Source organism: Vidua chalybeata, chromosome 14 (assembly GCF_026979565.1).
Source record: "Vidua chalybeata isolate OUT-0048 chromosome 14, bVidCha1 merged haplotype, whole genome shotgun sequence".
NCBI classification, from domain to species: domain Eukaryota; kingdom Metazoa; phylum Chordata; class Aves; order Passeriformes; family Viduidae; genus Vidua; species Vidua chalybeata.
Genome location: NC_071543.1, coordinates 13664860 through 13676881, shown reverse-complemented (window position 1 = coordinate 13676881; position 12022 = coordinate 13664860). Strand labels below are relative to the sequence as shown.

At 50.4% G+C, this 12022-nt stretch overlaps 1 protein-coding gene across 4 annotated transcripts; it reads right to left on the bottom strand.

Annotated features, from left to right (window-relative positions):
• LOC128795173 (G-protein coupled receptor 83-like) lies at positions 1–8343 on the bottom strand. Of its 4 annotated transcripts, none has more exons than XM_053955736.1 (7): positions 8272–8343; positions 7627–7697; positions 6858–7532; positions 5939–6064; positions 5086–5219; positions 945–2005; positions 1–305 (listed from the first exon to the last, which is right to left on the bottom strand). In XM_053955736.1, exons 3-6 carry the CDS (start codon positions 7236–7238, stop codon positions 1411–1413), a joined length of 1236 nt encoding a protein of 411 aa, XP_053811711.1. In that variant the 5' UTR covers positions 7239–7532; positions 7627–7697; positions 8272–8343; the 3' UTR covers positions 1–305; positions 945–1410. The 4 variants fall into 4 exon arrangements, with proteins under 4 accessions (XP_053811711.1, XP_053811714.1, XP_053811713.1 ...); XM_053955739.1 differs by having other exon boundaries at positions 6858–7505; XM_053955738.1 differs by having other exon boundaries at positions 8279–8339.
• Between the last annotated feature and the right edge of the window lie 3679 nt (positions 8344–12022).

Here is a 12022-nt window from a genome sequence, read left to right as displayed (position 1 = left end):
GATGCTTATTAATTAGAGATTATTTTAACATTTTGAGAAACTCACAGTGATGCTTTTTCACTGAAAACAAACCCTTCTGTACAATGAGGGAGGACAGTACTGGCAACCAGCATAGAGAGCTTTGAATTCCCATGTTCAATAACTGTGAGCTCCAAGCAAAGTGCCTCAGGGACGAAGTGTTCACCCATTCCTGCTGCCACTCCTCGTGTTCTGCTGTTTTCTTCTGGTGCAGGCACTGCAGTGCACACCCAAGGTCAAGTGGCCTGAAGCAAGGACCCCCCTCCTTTCTGTCCTTTTCCTTCCCACTGCACAAATAGAAAATTAAAGAAAAAAAAAAAATCAGTCCTTAGTTTCCTTTCTTTGGTCTGGCTTATTGTCCCCTGGGAAGGTGGTGGGAATATGTCCTTATTCCCTCAGGCCACCCAGCCCTGCCACTGCCTCTCTGGGCAGAAGATCTGTCTGGCCTATGACCAGGGCAGACCAGGAGCCCCCCAGCTGACACAGCTGTCCTTGGGCTGCTGAAATCCATCACCTGGTTTGCACCAACTAGCCCCAGAGTCCTTGGCTGCTCCTCACAGGACCTTCCTTCCAGCCCTTTCTTGCCCTCCTGTTGTTTGAGTGAGACTCTTACAGCAACTAGTAACAATGCAGAATGATTCTATTCTTCAGTGAGTGAATGCTACAGCCCTGATGAAATATTCTCTGGCCTTTTATAAAGTGCCAGTGTAGCTCTCTTTACTGAATTAATATATTTATAATAAAAAGAACTTCTCAGTGGACTACATTAATCTGTCATTGTGCCATCTGAGCCTACAGCCATGGCTCCTGGGGTGCATCCCTGCCCCCCCTGTCTGGGGCTGGCTTCCAGCTGCTGTGGGTGGGACAGAGACAGGGCAGGAGCAGCGGCCGAATCTGAGAGCAAAATCACTATCAACAATCCTTACCTCTGTTGGAGGCTTTGCTGTACACTAACTGGTGAGGCTCCCTGTGGATGGAGTTCATCTGCATGTCCAAGTCTCTCCTTCAAACACCTGTCATCACAGATCTGTTTCTGCTGCTGTGCAGAGCCCCACGTGTTACAGGCCAGGGACAGAAACCTGGGTCCGCTCCCTCTGATAGCAACAAATGAGAAAACCTGAAAGCAGATCACGATGTCTGAGAAGCTCCATGTCCCCTGTACATACGCCTGCCCCCTGGGCCAGCTGCAGCATGGGTTTTACTGGTAGGGTGCTGGAGAAGCTGTGTGCCCACTATGCCAAGCAGAGGAGGGGCTATAGTAAGACATGCCAAAAATCAGCAGTAAAACAACAGAGCAGCAATGCTGGCTCCTGAGAGACTGGGAGATGCCCTTTGATGCCTCCCACAGGCAGGTAACTCCCACAACCAGGTCACTCCCCTTAGTCCCGTGGCTCACAGGTCCGTGTTGGCTGTTGGGAGGTTCCTGGTGGAGCAGCTGGCCTGGGAGGGAGGTCCCTTCCTGCACCTGGCCGGCTCCAGCCACGCCTCGCGGCAGGACATGGCCCTGGGTGGCAGTGCCTGGTCCCGAGGCTGTGGCACCTTGTGGCAGATGCAGAGCAGGGAGCGGAGCCCCGCGCGGAAGCTCTCGTTCAGCCAGCAGTAGATGAAGGGGTTGTAGCAGGTGCTGCTCATGGCAAACCAGTGCAGGGCGAAATAGAGCGAGTTCTTTGTCTTGATGCCCAGACTGGAGATGAGCACCACGTAGCAGTTCAGGGGGAACCAGCAGACTGCAAAGACCACCACCACCAGCATCAGCATCTTGATGCTCTTCTTCTTGTTCCTGTGGTGGGTGACATACTGCTGCGTGGTGACGTCCCCGATGGCATTGCGGAGCCACAGCTTCTTGGCCAGACGCGTGTAGGTGACGGTGATGATCAGCAGAGGCAGGAGGTAAAGAAGGAGAAAGGTAGACAGGTCCAGATACTTCCAGACCAGCTCTGCGGGCTCGGGGAAGTCAGGGAGGCACAGACTCCGGACAGTGGCTTCCCTTGAAAACAGGAAATACAGATATGGCATGTGGCCGTTGCTGTCCCATGGGTGCTGCTGGCTCAGCAAACCACAGTGGGGGTCTCACGCTGCCCACAGCCACCTGCTCAGAGGTGTAGTGTGGGCAGAGGGAGGACACAGAGCCACAGCTCTGGCATGTCTCTCTCAGGCTGGACCTGTAGCCCCTGCCCTCCATGGGAGCAGCCATCCTGCTGTGTCCCCCAGCAGCAAGGACCCCTTGCCCTGCCATAGCCCCCAGAACAGGTTCCCTCAGCCAGAGCCACTGCAGCAGCTCTAAGCCAAAGCTGTTCTGGAGGGGAGGGCTGGAGGCTTTTAGAAAGCCTTATAGGCATGACTGACCAACCCACCTCCCCTCCCTAGCCACCATTCCCTTGCCATCAGCTCCTACAACCTTCCTGCTACCTCTTAAAACTGGTGTGATGATTATTCACTTGGCTCCAGTTGAACCAATGACAATTAGCTAACAAAAGAACTGAGTGTAACCATACACAACAGCTCATTTTAACACCTGTCCCATCCCATCCAGCCCCAGGATCCGGGTGTGTTCCCACTGCCTGGCCAGCAGTGGCTCTCACTCCCTCACTGCATCACATATCCCCTCCACACCCTGCAGCTGGTGTAATGGAATTTATTTACAGTGGATGTTTTCTCCTTTTCTTTCCTTTCCCCTCTCTCTTTCTTTCTCTTATTCCATTTTACTCTTCTCTCGTCATCCCTTGTCCTCGCTTCTTCTCTATTCAGCACAGATTTTAGCTCCCATCAAGCTGTACTATTCACTGCAGTATTGATTAGTATCTTTAATATCCTGTTTTCAACTGCTGGAGCTGCCTTTTGTGCCACAAATAGGAGATTGCTGAGAACAGGCAGCTGGAGCAGGGGATGAGGTCAGAGGAGTGACAATGGATCCACCGAGTGCGGAGGACCCGGAGATGCCACTCGAGACGGGAACTGACGCAGAAGGGAGAATCATCTTTTTTGAACTGCAGTCTTGACTTTGCCTCCCCTGGATCTGGGGGACCTCACCACCGGCACAGGAAACCTGACAGGACAGTGTTTGGTGAATTCTGATATGACCAGGGACTCAGATGGCTGCTGTGTAGTGCAGCCAGAGATGGATGTTGGTGGAGTCCCTGTTTCCCATCCCAGAACCCTAACCACTCCCTGGTAGCAATCTCAGGAGCCGTGGCCCTGCAGGAGCTATTACAAGCAATATTACAACTGTGATTTTTTTTTTTTTCAATGGAAAGCTGGGACAGGAATAGCATGTCCTGGAAGTCCTTATATTGCTGAGCTGCCTCGTGCCAACACAGGGCTCGGTTTCCTCTGGCCATGCCAAAGGATGAGCAGAGACAGGTGCCCCGAAACAGATCGTAGGGTTCGTTCATTCATGAGCAATTTGTTCCCTAATCCCCAAGCACAGCTGCGGAGCAACACAAGCACGGAGTAACCCTGCCCTGTGTTTACAGTCTGCACAGTTAGAGGTATGATATCCCCTGGCTATGTCAGGCACATCAGGCACAAGCACAGGCAGGGGAGGGCTGTGAAGCCCCCATCCCACTTCCAGCTCTTGCAGCCCCTTTGGCACCAAAAGCAGTGACAGCCTATGCAGGCACTCACGCTCTCCTGCCTCATCAACAGGAGGGATCTGGCTGGGCTGCAGGAAATTAGATTTGTCCTCTATACAGAAGGTCAATGTCTACAATAGAAATCTCATTCCTGCTGCCTGTCAGTGTCTCCTTGCCCCACTCCCTGGGATGCTGATCTCAGCCTGGAAATACAGGTCATGGTAAGATTATCCCCTTGGCCTCAAGGCTGGCATTCCTGCGAAGGGCAGCACCAGCAGCGTGACACCTGCCACAAAAATCCCACTTGGGTACTGTTACAGACTGTTTTCTAGACAAGAGAGGTCACAGCAATGCCACGGGCTGGTGGGGACACGGGGGACAGAACAGGCTGGGTACCACAGAGGAAAGGACTGTAAAGATAAAAGAAACACAGAGTTTGGGTTTTGTATTTCTCCCTCGCAGAGGGAGAAAAGCAGAGACAAGTGCTATTGTTGGGCCTTTCGTGGGGAGATAAGGTTCTGCTTTTAATCTTTTTTTCTTTTTCTTTCTTTCCCTCTGCATTAGAACCTTCTTTTTTTCCTGGTATTTCAGTCATTACACTGATGTGAAATTTCACTTCATCTGCTGTCATTATGTTCAGCCAAGCAAAGAGTTAGTTCCCTTTCCTGAAGACAGGCACCATGGCACACCAGGAGAGCTCCAGCTCCTGCCAAAGCACTGGTCCCTCACCTGCCCCACACTGGTCCCCCACAGCCCTGCTTCATGAAGAACGTATGTTCTCTATGTTTTTCTCATTAGTGTAACGTTGGACAGAGGAACTTCAAGCTTCAGGGAAGGTTAGTCCTGCTTTGTAAATCCACATGAAATACAGGGATGCCAAAACCTGAGACTCAAAGTATGAAATCCTGGGGAAGAGAGATCAGTAGCCCTGCTGACAAACCAGGGTGGTCCCCTGCTCCTGCTCCCTGCAGAGCCTTGGTGATGTCAGCACAGGTATTCCCAACAGGAAGTTTATTTTCTTTCTTTTTGAAACTGCAGTTTGACTCTCTCCTCCCTGCCTGGGCGAGTTGGATGGGCTTGGTCTTGCTGGGTCTGGGGAGCTGAGCAGGCAAAAGGAGGGAAGAGGAAAGTCCCTCAGGAGAAAATTACTTTCTTGGGACAGAGCCTCTCCTGGCAAGGCTGTGGCACTGGAGGAGGTGTGTGTTGCCAACAGCTGTGCCCCAGCCAGGCTGTGCCTGGGACTGAGAGCCAGAGCCTCGTCTGGGCACGCAGGAGGTGGTGAGAGCAAACCCTGGACAGCAGGCCAGGCAGAGCACAGGCCAGGCAGCTCTTCCACAGCCTCAGCCTCTGCTGGGTACCCATGCACCAACTCCCTCTCATCCCACATCACCCATCCCGTGCCTGGGACACTCAGGTGCCCTCCCTGCTGAGCAAGTGGCACTGCACAAGGGCTGCCAGAGCTCCACACACTCACTGGGAAGGGGAGATCACTCACCTGTAGTTGTACTGGAAAAGCTTTTGATAGACAGCATGGGGCAGGGAGAAACAGGTTGCCATCAGCCAGATAACGGAGATGCTCAGAGCTCCCTTTGTCAGGGACATCCTCTGCTTCAGCGGGTTCAGGATGACCTGCAATAGAGATTCCATCATGACTCTTCTCCCATAGGAAGCAAAAGCCCTCACAGCCCACAACAGGAGTGGGCAGTTTGTGACATAACCTAACACAGCTAATGATAGGAAAATGACAGCCGTGATTAGGGAAATGTCCCGTTCATTAGAGTGACCTGGAAAATGGGAAATATTGAACTTCTCAGTCTGCTCAGAAGAGCTTTCAAACTTTATCCTCAATCTTGTTATGTGAGAACCATTTTCCTTAAGATGGAGGTTACATTAGGTAAAACAAAAAAAAAAACAAAACAAACAAGCAAACAAAAAAAGAAAAAGTCTTCTGATAGAAGATATCTTCTGATATGTACCCAAGTGTCTTCCCTCAAGGGTATGTTTTTTATTCTATATGAACTATGTAAGAAATGTCTCTTGTTCTAGCTGGGCCTGTGAAGCTGAGCTTTCCTCCCCTCTGCTGAGGCAGAAATTCACCTTTCATGAAATTTTCTTTGTTAGATCTTTAAGCTGATAAAAATCTGATAGTCTGGAACTTGCTATTTGACAATAGCACATGAAAGGGGAGTGATTGCTAGGGACAAGTACATGGCCTGGGCTCTCCTTGCTGCCCTGCACTGGACACAGAGCCAGCATTTGTCATGGCCATGGACAAACACGGGTGAAAACTCCTCATAGCTCAAGTCTCCTCGCAGAGCCTTGGAAGGAAGAGGGGCAGGCATTGTCACCTGGTGCCTGTCGAGAGCGATGGCCGTGAGGGTCAGCGTGGAGACGTGGAGGGAGCAGTACTGCACAAAGCGGCTGATGTGGCACATGGCCTTTCCAAAAATCCACGTGCTGTTCACAAACCGCACCTGAGGGGAAACAACAGCTCGTCAGCCAGAAAATGTGCTGAAAACAAATCCATAGGGATTTGGTTTGTTTTCCAACAAGTCCCGTGGCTGGAACCTGAGCTGGCTCAGGGGTTCTGGCTGGTTGGGCAGCTTCACCTGAAAAAGATCACCTAGAAAGATCAGCTATCCTGGTCTCTGAAACACCTTTACAGAAGAGTTTATAGGGTCAAAGCCCACTGATTATAAAGTGGTGATGCCACAGCCCTCCTGGCCTGTTCTGCAGACACTGTGAACAGTGGTAAAAACTTTTTATTATGTTAACAACTATATTTGGAAAAAGTGGACCAAGGTTTGATATCAACCCCACTGTCAGATTTGGAGAGTTTTCATTGAAGCCTTTATCCAGCTGTCATCTCCGAAAAGTTTGACAACTTTCTTCCAGTCACCCAGAATGACTGGCATTCAGACTGTCCTGACCCACTAAGGGACTCTCTAGTGCTCTCCTGCGTGAACATTAAAAACACAGGAACTTGTTCTCATTCCTCAAGAAGCTCTTGGTGGGGTTTGGTAGCACACATTGTGATAGACTTTGGAGTTTCTAGGAGTTACAGAGTCTAACAGAGTAACAGAGAGCCCACAGGTTGCTGAACAGTGTTTTACTTGCCTGGTAGAGTTATCAGTTAGACTTGGTGGTGTTGGGTTCCCACCTCAGCCCTAGGAGAGAGTGCACAGAAAGCCTATGACCACCAGGCAGAGTTCTGGTGGGTGGGAGACTCCTCTCCTGGTTGTGGGGACAGCACGACCAGCTACTTACCAAGGTGAAAGGTGTGTTGAGCAGTGTGATCATGATGTCTGACACTGCCAGGTTGACGATGAAGAGGCTGGTGGCTGAGTGCATCCTCTTGTTCTTCAGCACCACATGGCACACCAGCATGTTCCCAAAGAGAGACATGACGATAATGACTGAGTACGCCACGATTAGGAGCACTTTCACTGTTGGTTTCTGGGATTCTGGCTCATATTTAGCCAGCTCAGCAAATTTCTCCCACTCAACAATGCGGCTCTCTGTCCAGTTGAAGATGCTCCTGTTAGTTGCGTGGTAGATGGACATGAGTTTGGCCAGGGAAGAGTAGTGGTCAAACTCAAGAAACCCTGTCACCTGTGACCTGTATGGCTGAAGCAGCGAGCGAGGCATGGTGGGTCGACCCCAGTCTTCCCTGCTGGGGAGCAGCAGCAGTGGTGTGTCGGAAAGAGGCTGGTTTGGGACCACACACTCACATAGCAAGAAGAGCAAGAACTTCACAGGTGAGCTCTGGGCTCAAGCAGGCTGCCTGGCCATCCCGTGCTGCTGTCGCAGGAATTTCTTCCCAATGCAGAAACATTCACCTTCCTCTCTAAACAAATCCAAAGATGTCTTTCCAACAACGATCTGAATTCTGAACAGCAACCAACGCTTCACTTCCTGGATCAGATAGGTCTGTATGTGACACTGAATACATTGCAGCATGATTACACCCCAGAGAAACCAAACTCCCCACCCTTACCCCTCTCCCTAACTCCTACCCTTACCCCCTCTCACTTACCTCGCACTGCCCGGCCGTTTTTGTTCCTGACGGCGCCCGGTCCCAAGGGGCAGCAGCAGCTCCTCCGGCTCCTGCGCTGGACACCCCGCACCGCACACCCGCCACTCTCAACACACCCCGCACCGCACACTGCCCGCACCGCACGCTCTGCACTCACCGCCGCACGCCGCACACCTTCTGCACCGCACCCCTGCACCGCACACACCCCGCGCAACTTGCACACCGCTCTCACCCCGCACCCCCTCACCGCGCACCCCGCACCCTCTCACCGCGCACCCCGCACCCTCTCACAGCGCACCTCGCACCCTCTCACCCCGCACCCTCTCACCCCGCACCCTCTCACCCCGCACCCTCTAACCCCGCACTCCGCACCGCTCTCACCCCGCACCCTCTCACCCCGCACCCTCTCACCGTGCATCCCGTACCCTCTCACCCCGCACCCTCTCACCCCGCACCCTCTCACCACGCACCCCGTACCCTCTCACCCCGCACCGCTCTCACCCCGTACCCTCTCACCCCGCACCCCGCACCGCTCTCACCCCGCACCCTCTCACCGCGCACCCCGTACCCTCTCACCCCGCACCGCTCTCACCCCGCACCCTCTCACCGCGCACCCCGTACCCTCTCACCCCGCACCGCTCTCACCCCGCACCCTCTCACCGCGCACCCCCGGCCCGCCCGCACGTGCGGCCGGCGGGGCCGGGGCCGGGGCCGCCGCTCAGGGCGGGGCTCGGGGGGCGGGGCTGCTCCATTCATAAATCGGCGCGGGCGGGGCCCCGGCAGTCGTTACCGGCGTTAATCAGTGCCGCGGTTCCCTGCGCGCACACGCACCCGCCGGTGCCGGTGCCACGGTACCCAGGTACCCAGAGGGGCCGCGGGGCCGGGGCGGAGGGCAGCGCCCACCACAGTGGCGAGCGGGCACGGAGCATCCGTGCTTGCAGAGTCCCCGGCACTGCCTTAACGGGAAAGAGGGAAAACCATCCTCACAAACCTATCCCGGCCCGAATCTTTGCGGAAAGGCTCCTGGTGGAGTTTCCGCGCTTGTTTTTTGATAAGTGTTTTTCTCATGGCTGGGTTCCTCTTGACAGATGCTGACACAGAAGAAAATTTAGATTTCAAAGACTTTAGGCAACATATTTTTAAACCAGATAGTATAATCTTTCTCATTTTGCATTCCATGTGTCACTTATTCCTTACATATACATATACATATACATATACATATACATATACATATACATATACATATACATATACATATACACATACACATATATACATATATATATATATATATACATATATATATATATATATATATATATATATATATATATATATATATATATAAAGGGTGGGGTTTTGTTTCCAGTCACCTGCATGATCTCCTTCCCCTGTCCATGGCTCTGCTCTCCCTGTCCACGTCCATGCTGTGGCCAGGCCATGCAAGCACTAAGGCAGGGGAGCAGCTACAGGATGGGGAACACATGGGAGGGACGTGGGACATAGAGAATGTGCCTCTTGCCAGACTCCAAATTCTGCTTCTGAGTAAAAAGGTCCCAGGCTGACATGAGGAGCCATGAACTCACTTTTATTGTCAGTCTGGGGTTTAACAGCCTGGTGCAGTTCAATAAATACCTGCGGTCATCCTGTGTGTTCCAATGATAAGAACACTTACATTTTCCAAATTATCTATTTTTTCCTAATTCAAATTAATAATCCATTTTAAAATGTTGTTCTTAAGTGCCCTGGTGTCTGTCCTGGTACGTGGCATTTGTAACCTCTATCAGGGCACAGAAACCATGATAACAACTAAAACATTAGATTTTTCCTAGTTTGGGGCTATTTGCCATGGAGTAAACTGGGTATCCCAGCTTGCACTGTGTCAGCCATAGGCTCTTGGAGAGACTAATGAAGATCTACCTGGTAAATGGCAGAAAAAGAGTCCAGACGAAGACAGGAGGAAAGATTTGTATATTTGGTGTGTACCCAAGGAACTGGTTCATTGCTCAGAATCTTGTATTTATGGATTCACAGGTCTAAGAGATGCACCAGTTCCTGACTGGCAGAACTCCGTTCGCTTTCAGCAGAAGCAGAATGAGTTTTGCATTTGCTCTCTGGAGTTTCTTGCCTGAGGGCTGAAAAGACACACTGGATGTTTATTACTGCTATAGCAAGATGATCTGGGAGGTTTCTGCTATGTTTTAGCCCCCCTGAAGCCATTCTCACTGTGGCTGTGAGATTCTTGTGCATCCAAAGAGCTGTTTCATATCCTCCCATGCTGTTCTTGCTGGCACACATTATCACTGGCTTAGATCTGCAAGCTCAGAAGAGGAGAAAATGATTAGTTTAATCTAATCATTTTTCCAGCAAAATCCCAGACATGTTAGCTTTCTCCAGGTGCAAATTATTGAACTATGGTACGTGCTAGAGCCTCCTGAAACACTCAGGCCCTCACTGGCTAAGGAGTTAAGACTTGATCCATTACACAGCAATAATCCCAACCAGCCTCTCCTGCCCTCGGACCCCTGATGGAGCTGCCAGCCCCATGTGTTCCATGTCATTAGACAAGTCTCTGATTGATGCTCATCTGGTTTTTATCTGTCAGAAACACTTCAGAAGCAGGAATGGTTGTGTTGTGGAATAAAATTGTCAGAGTTTTCTCTCTGTCCTTGAGCAAAATTCCAGTTACCTGCCTGTCTCTGAGGAGACTGCATGCTGGAGGGTGTCACCCTGTTATTTTAAAAGTTTTAAAGTTCTTTAAAATGTTTTCTATACCTTCTAATGTTTACATATTTCTACTAGAGTTCTCACTCACTGTTCATGTAAATAATGATTGTTTTACATTCTTCTTTGTAAGAGGAGAAAATTGATAGACTATTAGTTTATCCAGTGTAGTTAGAGAGGTAGCAATTTTGTCCTCCAATCCACTGTCACTTCTAGAATTCTATATATTGCAAGGTCAGAAATAAAAGTTACTTCCTTTTACTCTTTTGATCTTAGCATGAGTGCGTAGTGCAAGGAGGGATTAAAGGAATTCAGTGTCTTTCTTTCTTGTGTCTTACTCTTAAATGTCAGAAGGAGAAGGTCCTTTTGTTTCCTGGAGGGCTGGCTTCCCTCTGGACAGAAGAATTAATAAAAGTGCAGATACACAGGCACCAGAGGTTTTGGAACTGAGGAGCTGCAGAACTCCTCCTTTGCCCCTAGACGTTGGTGTCTGTTAGATTTTAGGGCACAGAAATTATAGCTGAGCCCTTGAATTATTAATTACCAAGATTTACATTGCATGTGCTACCGATGTGCACAGCCCAGACGTGGGTGGCAACCCAGCCTGGGTTTGCCTGAGGTGGCAGCAGGGTGAGAGCTTTGGCACCAGGCACTTCCACCTGAGCCTGACTCTCTGAGTGCTTCTGGAACCTTCCTCCCTCCCGAGCTTTCAGCAGCCCCACGGAGGCTTTCAGGCTCCTCTCACCTGGCATGGACACACCAGATTGCTAAACAATGGGCATTGCACATCTAAAACAGAAACTACAATTTTAAACTCATCTTCCAACTTCAATGAAATTCGGGGCGCAGGAACTGGGAAGTGCAAATAGTGGTCCATGATAATCAAAGCTCAGTTTCCCCGGGACAGAGTATGATCTGGCATCAGTTGCCACTGATATGGGAACAGTGCTTTCACGTGCTTTAGGTCCGGCCAGAGCCTGCCTTTATCATATGCTCTGACTGGCTCTGAGATTCAGCACAGGCGAGTGGGTGGAGGGGCACCTTGTACAAAATGGGCTTCAAAAGGAGAAATAAGAAAAGAGCAAGAATACCACAGCAATTGAAATTGATGTCCTGTGAACAGTTACAATTTAGACTTCATAATTCAAAATACAAATGGCAATTACATAATAGCTACTAATAATGCAGCTTCAGGGTAGTTGGAAAAGAAAAGCTTTATAATGGATTTGATAGTTCTTAAAGTTCAGCTGTAAGGTTTGGGTGACAGAACAAAGAGAACTACCATTGTATCTATGTATTACAATCTACCATTGTAACTGTGCCCTCTCCCCACTCTCGTGGGCTTTGTCTAATGACCCACTGGGGCTGGATGTTCAGACTGCTTTTTTTTTTCTTCTCCTTGGAAAAAAGTCATACAGAATGACTGACAGCACACCCAATTCCTGTCTGATTGCTGGCCCCCTGATTTTCAGTGGGATGTGAAAACCTAGCAAGTAACAGTAACAGCCAGCTCCTACCTATGGTGTCCTACCAGCTCTGAGTGCTGCAGCCTGGCCATGGCTTGGGCCATCAAAGTCTGCCCTTTGGTTTGGTGCAGCCCATCCGTGTGGGAATTCAACCCATCAATGTGCATTGTCCTTTGCTGGGGTGAACTCCCAGCTTCAGAAGC